This window comes from Pezoporus wallicus, unplaced genomic scaffold (assembly GCF_028554395.1).
Source record: "Pezoporus wallicus isolate ANWC-B61680 ecotype Strahan unplaced genomic scaffold, APGP_CSIRO_Pwel_v1 contig_749, whole genome shotgun sequence".
In the NCBI taxonomy this organism is placed as follows: Eukaryota; Metazoa; Chordata; class Aves; order Psittaciformes; family Psittacidae; genus Pezoporus; species Pezoporus wallicus.
This window is the reverse complement of record NW_026641327.1, coordinates 6,216,666-6,231,058: the sequence shown is the minus strand read 5'-3', so window position 1 is coordinate 6,231,058 and position 14,393 is coordinate 6,216,666. Positions and strand designations below refer to the sequence as shown.

Here is a 14,393-nt window from a genome sequence, read left to right as displayed (position 1 = left end):
CGAATTTCTTTTTAATAGCCTTCTTTCTCTTCATGTCAGAAATCTCACCACAGATAAATGTTAGAAGCACACCACATATGTAACAGTGCTCAGACCTTATAATCTTTATGCAGTACATTTACAAAGTTCTGAGAAACTTCACGTTTAAAGCAGTAAATGCGTGCATTTCTCTGCCATGCCTAGCATTATACACTCTGCAGAAAGAAAATCTTAAAGAAACATTCAGATTAAAAGACAGTTGTTTAACTGATAATTTTTTAGCATCTTGTATCTAAGCATATAGGCTTTTAAACCTCTGTCTAACTGTCCTTTCTTCCATGTTGTGCCTTCAGTCCTGAGCCTGCAAAGCATTTAGCAGCAGTTAATTTGCCTTATTTAAACATCCCTCTTTGAAGATGTGAGTGAAAATGGCTGAATAGTAAAATGGAGTCTAGCATGATTTTAATATATGTCTTTATTGAAGCCTAGAAAACAGCCTATAAGGCCCCAGCACATATGAACTCTGTCTCCCTTCTGGAAAAGGGTGATTAAACTCATTTTAGGAGTTTTGTGGTAGGTTATTTAGACTTATGCATTTTTCATCGTTCTCCTTAAAAGAGGCTGACAAAGTTTGAATGGAAAATTAAGCTGACTAGAAGGACTTGGCTGAGGTGATGCAGAAGGATCTCATTTTTCTGATCATTCTTGCATTCAGGAGCTATGAATAGAAAGGAACTGGATTACTAAATAGAGTCATCACCCTTTTTTGGAATGAAGCAATTGACCTCAAATGTCAGTTTTGGAGAAGGTTGCGGAACAGGAAGAACTTGGTTTTCTTCTATGTTCTGTAAGGCATTTGCAAATCTAGTAGTAGAGGTTTACAAATGTTTTACCTCCTAATATCTCTCCCCTTATTTGTTTGACACCCGCATTCTGGTATATTTTTGTGCAGGTTACATAAATGCTCTGTACAACACATTTACAAAGCTCTTTGTTCTAGCTGTCGATGTTACCTTTTTATCCTATGTATATCAGAAAATACTGGGATGTTGTATGTGTCAGGTTGTTTCTAAAAGGCTGGCTACATGTATGCATTATCAGCGAAGGGCTTTTATATGTCATGCATGCACATAGCTGACACTGACTACCTGGTTGAGAGCCTCCTTTCACTTTGTACACATCCTGTCTTACGGCCTGTAAATTCCTTAATTTTTACTGAAGCTGTGCTCTGCAAGGGAATGCAAACATAAGATTATAAATTGTCCTTCCTCATCGTCATCTGGTTTCAATATTAGATTTCTGATTTCAGTCTGATTTCCAGATTAGATGTTTCTCTGAGAACAAGGGCAGACATGTTCCAGGTGCATTTTTTATCTTCCAGGAAAAGAAAGCAAACAAAGAAACAGACACGGTTCTGGGAACTGCTACAAAATACAGACTACCTTATGCTAGAGCATTAGTAAGATATGAATGTGTTGTGCGGTTGTTGGAGGCAAACCTTCTTTCATACCAAGCAGACAGCTCTTACTGTTCATATCCAGTAGTGCTGAATCTGAAGTACAACCTGTTGCTTCTAGAGCTATGTAAACCAACAGTAAAATAGTAAGCTGGTAGCAAACAAGTATATAGAGAAAACAAGGTTTTCTTGTAGTATAGTACCTATATTCTTTTAACATATGTACTAGTCTCTTTGTCTCTGTGGAAGTGTGTGTGTGCATATATTTGTAGTTTTATCAGGTGCTGAAGGACCTTTTTGAGCTATTAGCAACAACAAATATGAGAGGAAACCAAACAGCTGGATGCAAAACTGTGGTTGAATCAGAAATTATAACTTAGAAAAGTTATGGTTTTAGTTTCAATTTTAACCTTGCCCCCTCATGAGGTGAGAACACATCATATATGAGGAAGAGGGAAGTGGGTTTGTTCACCTAAGATGAAAAGTGCCGTTAAGTCCATTCCAACCTAAATTATTCGAAGATTCTTTCAAGCTCAATATTTATGTTTTCTTTTCCTTCCTTTCTGCAGAGGAAAATAATACATTATTATGTTAAAATATATCATTATACATAATAATATACTATTATTGTATATTATCTGAAATATTTCTTTTTATATTTTTATTGTAAATGTTGTGTTTAAATATATGTTGTATGGTTTATTTAAATGATTTTATATATATATATATATTAAAATATATATTAAAAAAATCTTCCATTCCAGGAAGATCTTTCCTCCTTTTGTGAACAGAAGGTGCTTTTATCTGCTTGTGAAATAGAAAACTGAGCTGCATTGCTGGTGTTAGTGGGATGCCAGCGGGCTCTTCCTGCAGCCCTAGATCTAAAGTTGGGGGCATCTTTTCATCACACAAGAAAGACAGGTTTGAGCTCTCTGTGCACCTCTCACCAGTGGGTTCTACACTGGGTAAACTACATGTTTCTTTAGCTGCAGCTCTGCCTGGCTGTGTCGTATCAACAGGATAAGTACATGGCCTACAAGGCCGTGTCTGCACTTGGATTAGACCTTGGAGGTTTTGGCCATGGTAAATCTTTAGTTGAAAATCCAGGCCATTTCTCCTTTAAATTTGAATAGCATAAATCCAAAGCAACTACATCACCCTCAGTGAAATATGAAGTTTTTACTCAATTGGGCTTTTGCATTCTTCCTTAAAAAGAAATAAAAAAAAAAATTAAAAATCCTAATTTTTTAAATCAGAACTTCTCAAATATTTCTTTGTCTCTAAATCAAGGAACTTCCTGACAATGTTCCTTGTAAAGACTAAAGCCTTTCCTGCCAAGTGATTAACTCGGGCAAGCCCTTCTATGAGAAATGGGTTTTGTAGCCAGTTGTGTGGTATCTTTAACTGGGTCTGTAACACATTTCCGATTGTCTAAATAGAAAGGGATAAAAAGGAAAGGGACTGCCAAACTCTACTGTATAACATAAAGCAAGTCAGAGGGAAAAGGTTTATAATTTTTCTTCCTCCTTTTACACTGCTGGCTGCGTCTTATCTTTAGCTAGAAGATGCTAACATAATTTCCTCTCAGTAAATTGGTTCACATGTGATACGAAAACACAATGACTTTCTTTTCTAGCTTAAGAAAAATTTTGACATTTCTTAAATGTTGTGACATTCAAGAATCCTGATTTAATCTCAGAACTATACAAACATCCCTTTACCAAGCCAGTGGGTGCATATATTCCTCACTGAGCCTTCTTTTTTTAACTAAGTGGTAATACTTAGGATAGAAATTTGGAATTAATTGCAATCACCAGTGCTTGCAAAGTGATGATACCGGGACTTTTTTTGAGCTAGCACAGTATATGTCTACCTCTTTTATTGCTCTTATGATATCTAGTCCTGTTTGAATAGTGTCATTTTGCTGTGGATTTTAAGAACTGTGATGCTGTTGAAGCTGACTCAGCAAGCAGTTGTGCACTTCTTCAATGCTAAATAAGAGCCCGATAAATCCCAGAAACAGCCATAAAAACCTTCCTGAAGTTTTTAGCAGTGATTCAAATGAATAGTAAATTCGCCTACTCATGAATGAAATATGAAACTTGTTTCTATTGCTCCCATTGCTGTGCCATCTGGGTACATCATGTGAAATGAAATGATACCAGTGACTGGTTTCTTGCTTCCCTTCAGAAAAGGAGGCAAAAAAGTTGATGAATTGCTGTTCTTTTTTCCTGTTAAGCAATCTCCCAGTTTTGAGATTTTCAACTATTTTATTTGCAATGTAGTTGTATACTATATAAATAATTGAAAAGGCATGCCCTGCAAACACATTTTATAGTTCACTCATGAAGATACAAGGATCTCCCACTTTGACAGTCATCATAGTTAATCACAAATGGAAACTTTCTAAATAGCTCTGGTGTTTTGAACATTGTGAAACAGGCTTGGTTTGGTTAAAACTCTTCCTGTTGTGATACCCAACACTTAACATTTAAGCACGTATGAGATGTTACAGGCAGCAGTCATGAAGAGATCATTTAATGGGTAGGGCATCATATTAGAGGCCACATAAAAATACAGCGTGTTTCACATAGGTCTTGCCAGCAAGTATCCCTAGAGCAGACTTTTCAGAGGCTTCTTTGTGCCATGATGGATTACTAGAGTTGATTTTAGTGAGCATGTCCGGCTCTGGACTGCCCTTCTGTTTGACTATCTGATAGGTTACCAGATGTCTTAGAGAGGCTTTGGCTGGCTGAAGACTTAGCTTCCAAGGGGCAGTGCAGCTGCTTGGTGATTGCTTCTGTGAAGCAGCACTATTAAAGCAGTATTAAAAAGCCCTATTGTAGAATGTGTGCACAAGTTGTATGGGACACAGGTAGCTAATAAGTCCCCAGTGTAAGCGTTGTGGTGCTTAGTCTAGGGCTGCAGTATTTTGGTTTTGTACTTGTGCAAGGTGTCCAAAGCACCATGCAAGATTAAAAGTGCCCGCAACAGTCTCAGATCCTATTTCTATTGAGCAGGAAACAGCATGTTTTAAATGTAGTTTGTCTCAAAGCTAGTAGCTGTGAGGACTATAAGCAGAAAGCTGTCATGGTATGTACTTTCACCTACAGATACATCCATTTTACCTACAGACACCTCCACTTCCAGTGCTGATTGACTATTTTGAGGAGTTGGAGAAGCCCTGAAAATTTACAGTTTGAGGACCTGAACCTAAAGTGTCTTCTGCTAGCTAAATGGCAAGCAAAACAGCTTTTCTAATAATTCGTTTTCTTCAGGACTGCTTCTGGGTGGTATTTATTCCTTATGCTGTCATCTGTTAGCTTGTAAGCACAGGAAGTTCACACCTGCACATGGCACCCGAACAATTCACAGTCTGGTGCGATTGCAGTGGTTTGTCCTGAGGCTTCACAGGATTTGCAGCACAGCAGATATAACATGTGTGGGGACTAGTGCCTGATTACAGCAGCTGCCATGGTCAGCAGGCAAAAGTGAGAGCAGAGGTATTGCAAAAGGTCCCTCTTTCTGGAATAAAAAGAGATTTGCATAAATAGACATAAGCCTGATGTGTCCCACACTGCTTGCTATCAAGTGGAAATGTATGGGAACTTTGCCATGGAGTACATATGTGTAAACGCATCCCGTTGTCACCATGTGATTAAGCCTTGAGGTTTTAAAAATCATCAAAAGTAATATCCAAATTTCCTTTCTAGGGTACGGATCCTGACCAGATTAGTAGGTAGTACACAAGTGGTTAGCAGGGAAGTAAGTCAATGCTAGACTTGTTTACAGCAATCTGGTAACTCCAATTTTACAAAGTTACTTTACAAAGCAAGTGGAGACTTGCTGCAAATTCTTTCAGTATGTTCTATTAAGCAGTTGAATTTGGTTGGTAAGGGAAATGTCATTGCAGAGCAGAAACTGTGGGGTATTGGCCTGACAGGCAAATACACAAATGTCCAGTGCAATCATGGAGAAGTAATTTGTAGGTGTGTTATCAGATTTCATTTTCCTTTAATTTGACTGCCTCATGTTTCTGTGAAGCACCACTGCAGCTATACAACTGCAAAGTAGTCAAATCTTGGTTAAGGGAGTTTAGCTTTAACCAAGGCTAAACAAGTGTCTTAAGGGATCTGGTCAGGTTTGTCACTGGGATTTCCTGGCCATCAGCCCTAGAAGTAGCTGATTTGATGATACATCAAGTCTGAGAGTCTGGGTTCAACCACAGAGTATTTTGCATTGCTGGTAGTATCATTGCAGTGCATCACGCTCAAATCAGCATGAGCAAGTAAACCCCAAGAAGCTAGGGAAATACCTAGGTCACTCTTCATACTAAACTCTGTGTTTATGGCTGCACATTGCATTTTAGCTCGTTACCTTGAAGTGAGCTCTAGAACATCTCTGTGAATGCAATACCTTGAGTCTATGCCTGTTACACTTGCAATCTTTCTTTAGAATACAGACACAGTCACTGTCTTTGTGTGCATCTATGAAATGATTAATAGCGATTCTTTGTCTCTTAGGAGAGTTGTGTTGAGAGGACTTGAAAAAATGAGGGCATGGGAATGAGTGAATACTGACAGAAACTATATATATCCCTGAAACAATTTATCAATATACTGTAACGATTTATTTTTTTTTCCCCTTCCCCATAGGTGGTTACATTTCAGAGTGCCTACCAGCTTAATGTAATGAGGCACAGACAGGGATTTTCAGGAGCCAGGAGCTTGGCTTATGTCTACATGACCGCATCCTAAAGTGAATTTAAAAATCTGTCAATGGCAGAGGAGCAATGACCTCATTACTGTAGCAGTAAAATCTTACACGTTGTTGGATAGATATGGTGCAGAACAAGGTAACAGAAAATACAGTAAGCTTACAAATACCTGCTTTTCTGGAGCTTGATTCAATAGCAGTAGGTTGGAATCAGTGGTGTATCACCACTGATCTGGGATCAGTGGTGTATCGCCTCTTATTTTTCTTTAAATCCATTATTTACGTTGAGGATATAGCTGATCTGACCGAGAATAAGTTCTCTCAGTAAAAGTCCTCTAAGCTGTGTATGTAGAGTGTATGCCTATTTAAAAGTCCTTCTCTTTCACATTTCCTTTTATTAAAAACTCCAAATATTCCCTTGTAAAGAGCTGGATTTTTACATACCTATGCTAAGCAATTCCCTAAAAATTCTTACTCAGCACTTGGAAAATTATCTAATAGATGGTCTTTTCTTGAAATGGGAGATGTGTGATGGGAGTAATAGGTTGGCTATTGATTTCCCGTAGGTGCATTTTACCAATGTTGAGTTTTTGCTGAACTCACACTCCTAGGGATGTACAAAAAACTGAGTTTGAAAACTTGGAGGCAGAATGCTCTTTTCCACGATATCACACATTTTGTGACAGGGTGGGATAGTCAGAGATTAAACACACTTTCTCCCAAGTTGTGTTAAATAGTAAAGATAGATCTATTTAATAATTTAAGCATTAAATAGTAATATGCAAAAAGAAGAAAGCATGAGGCAAACATAATTCCATCATACAGCAGTTTGACAGGATTAAAAGCTCACAGTGAAAGGGGGAAATATATGTGTTGAGAAATAAAAAAATACATGTGTTCTTAGCTCAATAGGCCCTGTGTACATCAAGCTTTGGACAGCAATGTTGGGGGTATGCATAGGTGGGATATTCAACCTTTTATTGTATGTGGTGGTGTTAAGCTTTCATTTGGATTCATGGGCTACTGAGACTTCCCTAGGAGAGCACTATCCCGTGAACAAAATTTTCAGCCAACTGGCTACCTTCCCTTTTTTTCGGTCCTGGCACAGTTTAATCTCTTCCTTTCACGTTATTACCAGATCTGGAGCACTGCGCTTGCATCTTGCCCGGTGTCATTTAGCACATCTGGAAATGTTGTGGCTTGCTGAATGACAAGTCTCACTTTTTTCTTCCAGTTCCGCCTGGTGGTGAAGACAGCACTGAAGCTGCTGGTGGTGTTTGTGGAGTATACCGAATCCAACGCACCACTTTTAATCCAGGCAGTATCTACTGTTGATGAAAAGAGAGGTAAGTAGCCTTACTTGAGGGGGTACAAAATCCCAGCACCACCAAGGTCAGGGTGGCATTTCATCACTGATTTCAGTGGTTCTAGACTTGCTGTCATGGTGCCTGCTTTGTGTGACATACCCTTCATTTTCTTTATTAAAAGCCTGTTTTAAGTATTCATCCAATTTAAGATTGCTTTGAGGAATGAGTTACAGTGGGAATGAGGAGCAAAAAGCTGAGAAACTTGACTGCCTTTCTGGGCACTGCATTCATTGCCCGTTCCCTGCACCTACACATGAAATAAGCCTCATTGCATCTTCCAACCTCAGAGGCTCATTCAGGCCAGGCCGCCTTTCCACGTCCTTCTGAGAAGCAGCAGTCTGATTTAGAAGAGAAAATGATATCTAATCAGTGTAATCCCTTTGAAGAGAAAGATGAGGTCAGTAATAGTACAGGCTTTATAGTAAAAGCAAAACCATCTGTTGTTACATTAAAATAAAGCCCTTGAGCAGATATTATACTATGAAATCTGTTACCCTTCAGGCTTATGAAAAATACTTGAATATGTGTACTGTATTTTTTACAAATAAATAGAACAAAAATGGTTCTTTCTTGTTCTTCCCACAAAGCCATTGCTAAGCTCCTGGGGCATTCTCTCTTGATGAGAAACATTCCTTTGCCTCAAGGAGAGTTTTTGAGGTTGGGAGAGCCATTGTTGTGGTCTCAAACACATGGAGGTTGAAAGCAAGATCCCCTCTGCGGAGCAACTGCCTCCATGCTGAACTTGTTTGAGTGACTTGATACGGTAAAAGTGAAACAAAAAATGCTGGAGAATGGGGAGAAAGGTGGTGCCAGAAATTGGAGAAAGTAGCCAGATTTTGCTTTCAGCTATCAGAATGAGTACATTGAAAAGAGAAACTCTAAATTGTCTGTTCTGGCAGGGGAGCAGGCAGGGGCAATTAAAAAACAGCATAGCACTTCAAAGAGTGAAGTCTTCATGTTGGTTTTCTGTTGTGAATTAAAACCAATAAACCTTACAATGCCATAAGTATAAATGTAATCGCAATATTAATGTAATTGTGAGCACTATGATTTATTTTTACAGTCATTCTTAGTATTTCCTCAGCTCCCTGAACTCAGTGGTATTCTCAACATATTCAGATTGCCATCTGTTCACATGCTAGTAAACCTCATTGAGAAAAAACAGAAAGAAAAGATGACCCTAAACACACTACCATGTGCTGTGTGTTCCCTTCTGTATCTGTATAATAGCCTTAGGCAAACATTTACATGCCCCAAAGAAATAAAACAACTTAAGTAGCAACTGAAAATGTGACAAAAGTGATGCATGTAGTTAAATGGATACATGTTAGGAGCATGAGGAGAGGATTTATGTGATTCTCATACCTGTGGGTTGGCACATTGTTCCATGAACTCTTGCAAATAACTTAGCCCCAAATATCCAGTTTTCCTTTGTTATTGTTATTTTTATTTTTAAAACAGTTGCACTTAGCTACGAACAAGATTATTTTTGTCTTGTTTTGTATTTAGTTCGTTTTTTAGGTCATAATGTAATGGAATCATAGAATTGTTTAGGGCTGAAAAGACCTTTAATATCATTGAGTGCAACCATTAACCTAGCACTGTCAAGGCCACCGCTAAACCACATCCCTTAAGTGCCACGTCTACACCTTTCAAATACCTCCAAGGATGATGAGTACTTCACTGGGCAGCCAGTTCCAATGCTTGAGAATGCTTTATGTGATGAAATTTTTCTTAATATCCAATCTAAGCCTCCCCTAGTGAATCTTGAGGCCATTTCTTCTTGTCCTGTTGCTTGTTGTTTGAGAGAAGAGACCAACACCCACCTCACTGCAACCTCCTGTCAGGCAGTTGTAGAGAGCGGTAAGGTCTCCCCACAGCCTCCTTTTCTTCAGGCGGAACAAACCCAGTTCCCTCAGCTGTTTCTCATCAGACTTGTGCTGGAGACCCTTCACCATCTTTGTTGCCCTTCTCTGGACCCACTCCAGCACCTCAATGTCTCTCCTGTAGTAAGGGGCCCAGAACTGAACACAGGATTCAAGGTACAGCCTCACCAGTTCTGAGTACAGGGGCATGGATGATCACTGCCCTGGCCCTGCTGGCCATACTATTGCTGATACAGGCCAGGATGCTGTTGGCCTTCTTGGCTGCCTGGGCACAAGCTGGCTTATGTTCAGCTCCATCATTAAGCACCCCCAGGTCCTTCTCCACTGATCAGCTTTCCAGCCACTCTTCCCCAAGCCTGTAGCATTGCATGGGGTTGTTGTGGCCCAAGTGCAGGACCCAGCACTTCCACTTGTTGAACCTCATACCATTGGCCTTGGCCCATCAATCCAGTGTGTCCAGGTCCCTCTACAGATCTCCCTACCTTCAATACATCAATGCTTATGGACAACTTGATGTCATCTGCAAACTTCCTAAGAGTGCACTCCATCCTCTAACGTAGATCACTGATAAAGGTACTGAACAGAACTGGCCCCAGTACTGAGCCCTGTGAAGCACCACTTAAGACAGGCCGCCAACTGGATTTAACTCCATTCACCACAGCTCTTTGGGTCTGGCCATCCAAACAGTTTTTCACCCAGTGAAGGCTACACCCATCCAAGCTATGAGCAGCCAGTTTCTGCAGGAGAATGCTCTATTGTGCTATATTTTGAAATTAGTGGCTTGTAACTGAGGAGTACCTGCCTTTAATGACTGATTTAATGGAACAGAAATACAGAGGAAGAAAAATCAATGTGCCTTTTCTTGAAATGTTCTCATAAATCTTGCAGGTATATAATTAAGTTTAGCACTGCTTTGAAAAAGGTCCAACGTTTCATGTACATACAAGGTGATGAGATATGACATAATTCTCAACATGTGTACCACACATGATTAACATAAAGAACCCAATATTAATTCAGCCTGGTTTCAAAGCAATCCCATCTGTGGTTTCTACGTGAGAATACATCCATCTGCAAAGAGAGATCCACGGATGTACCAGGTTTACTCTCAGATACAAGCAGACTGTAAATGAATAACTTCATGGCCCTCATCATACAGGAAGTAGCTGCTACTAATATTTCCATCTAGCTTCCCCTTCCCTTCACCCTTTCTTATTTCAGAGTCCCAGGAGAATTTGATCTCATTTCACTTTAAGCATACTGGGACTGTGCAGGCTCTGGAAAGTAGAGATAGCATTGCACTCTGTTCTCTGGGTCTCCTTTATCACAGGCATTTTTTAGGACAGATTAAAGCCCTGTGACAGACCTGGACACTATCTCATACTGTTAGCGAATTGAGTTTCTGCTACCTGACTTGTTATATTATTTGTAAATGGGCTGCATCATCAATTCTTCATTTTTCCTACCATTTCACACATGGTTAATATCCACTAAATGAATGCTCATGCTTGTAGCTATGATGTGTATGTTCACTCATATTTAAATGGCCTGGAGCTCAAAATGTTGAGGTCTTTCCAAAAGTATTACTGCCTCTGCATCCTATGGCTACTAGAGGCAGGCAGTCCAACATGGTGGTGGTTCTTATGTATGAGTCTGGCCTGATGCAAAGTTTTTCATGCTTTATGCATACTGTGCACATACTGAGTAGTTGTGATAGCAAGACTTTGTGTAAGACACAAATGACAGCATTAAATTAAATACATAAAAACATTTAAAGGGGAAAGTGAAAAAAGGCTGGGACTTTGAACAGTGGACAGCATTATTATTTAGAGTATATTAATTTAATATAGGATTAATTGTTGCAACCCCATAGTTCTCTTGTGTTTGTGCACCATGCATGACTACTCAGAGTGCTGCAAGTAGCATCAGGGTTGAGGTTCCTGCCTTCCTGTGGGAGTAGCCACGATAATGAGCTGTTACCAGTGAGAAGCCTGTGAAAGGCAGTCGGGCAGTTCTCATTTTACCCATTAGAAGGCAGGAGAGCACATGCAAAACTCGACCTCTGCTGGTTTACTTCAGTGAGCCTGTTTTATCACTCCCATCAATTTTGCCCAGAGTTCTGCACGGGAATCATAACTTTATGGGAACATCCCCATGTGCTCCCAGAAGAATCACTGGGATTCTACCTCACCATTCCTTTACATCGTCATTCTTCTACATCACAATGAGGTGAAGGAGACAGGCAGGAAAGTAAACCTTTTTGAGAATTAGGAAGTGTAAATGATTATACTTACTACTTTAAAATGTAATATACAAATGTTAAATGGATTTATGTTTTTAACACAGACTTTGCCAAACTTAGATTTGAGTTTAGATTACTTCAGGATTTGTAATAGTCTGACCAATACACTGAAAATGGAAGCTATAGAATTAGCTCTGCATAATAGGTTCCTCTAAGGCTCCTCCCCATTAAAAGCTGGAGAGCTTTTGGTATTTCTCCACCATACAATTAGCCTTTTAAAGGAAAAGGGAAATTGAGCATCATATTTTTCATATCTCTGTTATGACCATCATTGTTTTACTACAGCAGCCAATGTGTTTAGGAAAGTCAACAAGTTCTTTTACTGTATGGTTTTCCAATGTATCTTTCACAAAGTTTTCTATGCAGCTTGAAAGGAGAGGGAGTTTTCCACTGTTTTCCTATCATTACAAAAAATATTGCCTTGAAAAATATTTTTTTTCATGTAGACTCCAGCCTCATCACTCATCACATCAGCCTGTGGTCTCATCTTTAAATGGTGACTCTCCAGGAGCAACATATTTGTAAATCAAGGCATGAGAGTAGATGAGAGCCGACACCTGCTCTACATCTGCCCATATTCCATGCTGTCTGGATCATAGGTTGGAAACTACAGGCTCTCATTATATATTGGCAAGGAATGTTAACCCAAGTATAGTAATGCAGTAAGTTCATGGTGTGGCTTCTGCACCAGAGCTGCCTTGTCTCTACATGGGTAGATGGCCTTACGGTTATTTCTGTGTTCACTTCTTCGCTGTTCAGCCTGAGATCATAATTAGAAAAAACAGGATTTGAAAAGAAAGGTTTAATCTGGTACAAATTGGAGTAGCTCTGTCAAAGTCACTTGATAGTACTGCTTCCTCTTGATTTTGGTTAGGGATAGATGAAGAATTTAAAATTCAAGGGCAGATTTTGGAAATTGCCTCTGTTTAGCAGCAGCGCCTTAATTAAAGCCTTTGAAAGATGGATGAGCTATTACAGGGGTTTTAAAAAATGTATTCTGAAATGGAGAAGGAGCATGAATAGAATAAAATGATATGTCATCCTTACCGGAAAACTGCAAAGTGATCCTGAAAATACTCTTTTATGATAATGGAGAAGTATCGAGATATTCAGGAAAAAGAAAAATCAAACACTAAGATGCTGTCTTTTAAAAACAAAACAGAATTGATCCAATAAGCATAAAACCTGCCTGCAAAATAAAGGCACATTTGAGTAGAAGGACTTTCACTGAATAATGCAGTGGATTAAATGTTTTTTTATGTTGTTGTCAACTCATTTGTTTCCAAATGGCATCATTATAAGTCGGACTGGCACAGTTTCCCCATTTAATTTCTCTTTCTTATTTTCTTCCATTTTCATTTTTACTGGAAACCACAGGAAGACATTTTTGTAGTGAGGATATCATTCCTGCTGATCATATATCATTTGTGAGCCGAGTGAATTTGTTCCACATGTCCTTTGAACATGTACCGCACAAAATGTCTGGTAATATAAAGAATCTGGTAAAGAAGTGTCGAGTGTATATTCATTACAGCCATGTATTTGAATTAGTATTTAATTAGTAATGCATATAAATACCTCTGCAGAGCTGAGAGTGAACACCCCCTTTCTTTGATTTTGCACAAGATAAGGAAGCTCTGATTTATTATTCAGAAGTAAAGATCAGAGACTGTCTCAAAAAGAGGGGAAGAGAAAACAGAAGAAATATAGCTGTCTGTGCATTCAGTAATAGACAGGTTTTTCCACACAGTGTATTGCAGTTGCACTGGAAATGAAGATCCTTGGGCAGGCAGAGATTTGATGTCTGTGTAGCACACTTATATATGTATTAATAAAACATCAGCATGAATAAACAGTGGCCATTGCCACTGTAAGAGTAGTAGATTTCTAACCTCAGGGTCACTTATAGCCAGCAGCAGGTGGCTGTGAGGAATCATTTGCATTTTACTGCCTGATTATACTCAAACTATGGTTATCCCTGTAGTGTTTATGGGATGTGGGCTATTGTAATATTCTCCATGTTTCCCTCTGAAATTCAAGGACTCTCATAGGGATGCTTGTGTAGTTGAGCTGGGTATCTCTAAGTTAGGGTTAGCCCTCTGCTTCATTTTCCTCACATTTAGCTTTGCGCCAAAAAAAAACCCTGAATTATAGTCCATTATTTACTTCAGTTTCCTGGATAAAAGAATTTTCTGTTGGTTTTGTTTGTGTTTTTGTTTGTGTTTTTTTGTGGGTTGGTTGTTGTTTGTTTTTTTTTCTTCAGTAAATGCAGCTATCTGCCTTTTAGTCAAATAAAATAGGACAGTTTTACAAGGCACCTTCCACGCAAGAGGTTATCTTGAGTCTGGCTGGTGTTGCCTCTCTAATGTTTTCAGCACAATAACTCACTAAACCACTTGGTTTAGGCATCAGATGGCCATGCAAATGCAAATCAACATGCAGAAAGAAGCAAATACGTCATAACAAGAAGCACAAATTTTGACCTTAGTGGAGAAATTAGAGAAATGTTCTGAAAGTTCTGTGGAGGGAATATTTATTGAAACAATTTGAGTAGGAACCGCAGCAAAAATCTTTCCTCCTCATTGCTCATTTATTTTAATCAAGACACACAAGCTGTGATTTGTGAAAACTGTCATTCTCTGCTGCATTGTTTTGTTAAAAGGATGGATCCTAATGCAGTGTAACTC

The 14,393-nt window shown here is 39.0% G+C and overlaps 1 protein-coding gene across 12 annotated transcripts in view; it reads left to right on the top strand.

Annotated features, from left to right (window-relative positions):
* The window catches only part of FHOD3 (formin homology 2 domain containing 3), a 373,066-nt gene that overhangs the window by 241,578 nt on the left and 117,095 nt on the right, over positions 1-14,393 (top strand). For all 12 annotated transcript variants that reach the window (XM_057423039.1, XM_057423037.1, XM_057423036.1 and 9 more), the window contains exon 7: positions 7,386-7,497. In XM_057423039.1, coding sequence (XP_057279022.1) covers positions 7,386-7,497 — 112 coding nt within the window. The remainder of the gene's footprint in view (positions 1-7,385; positions 7,498-14,393) is intronic.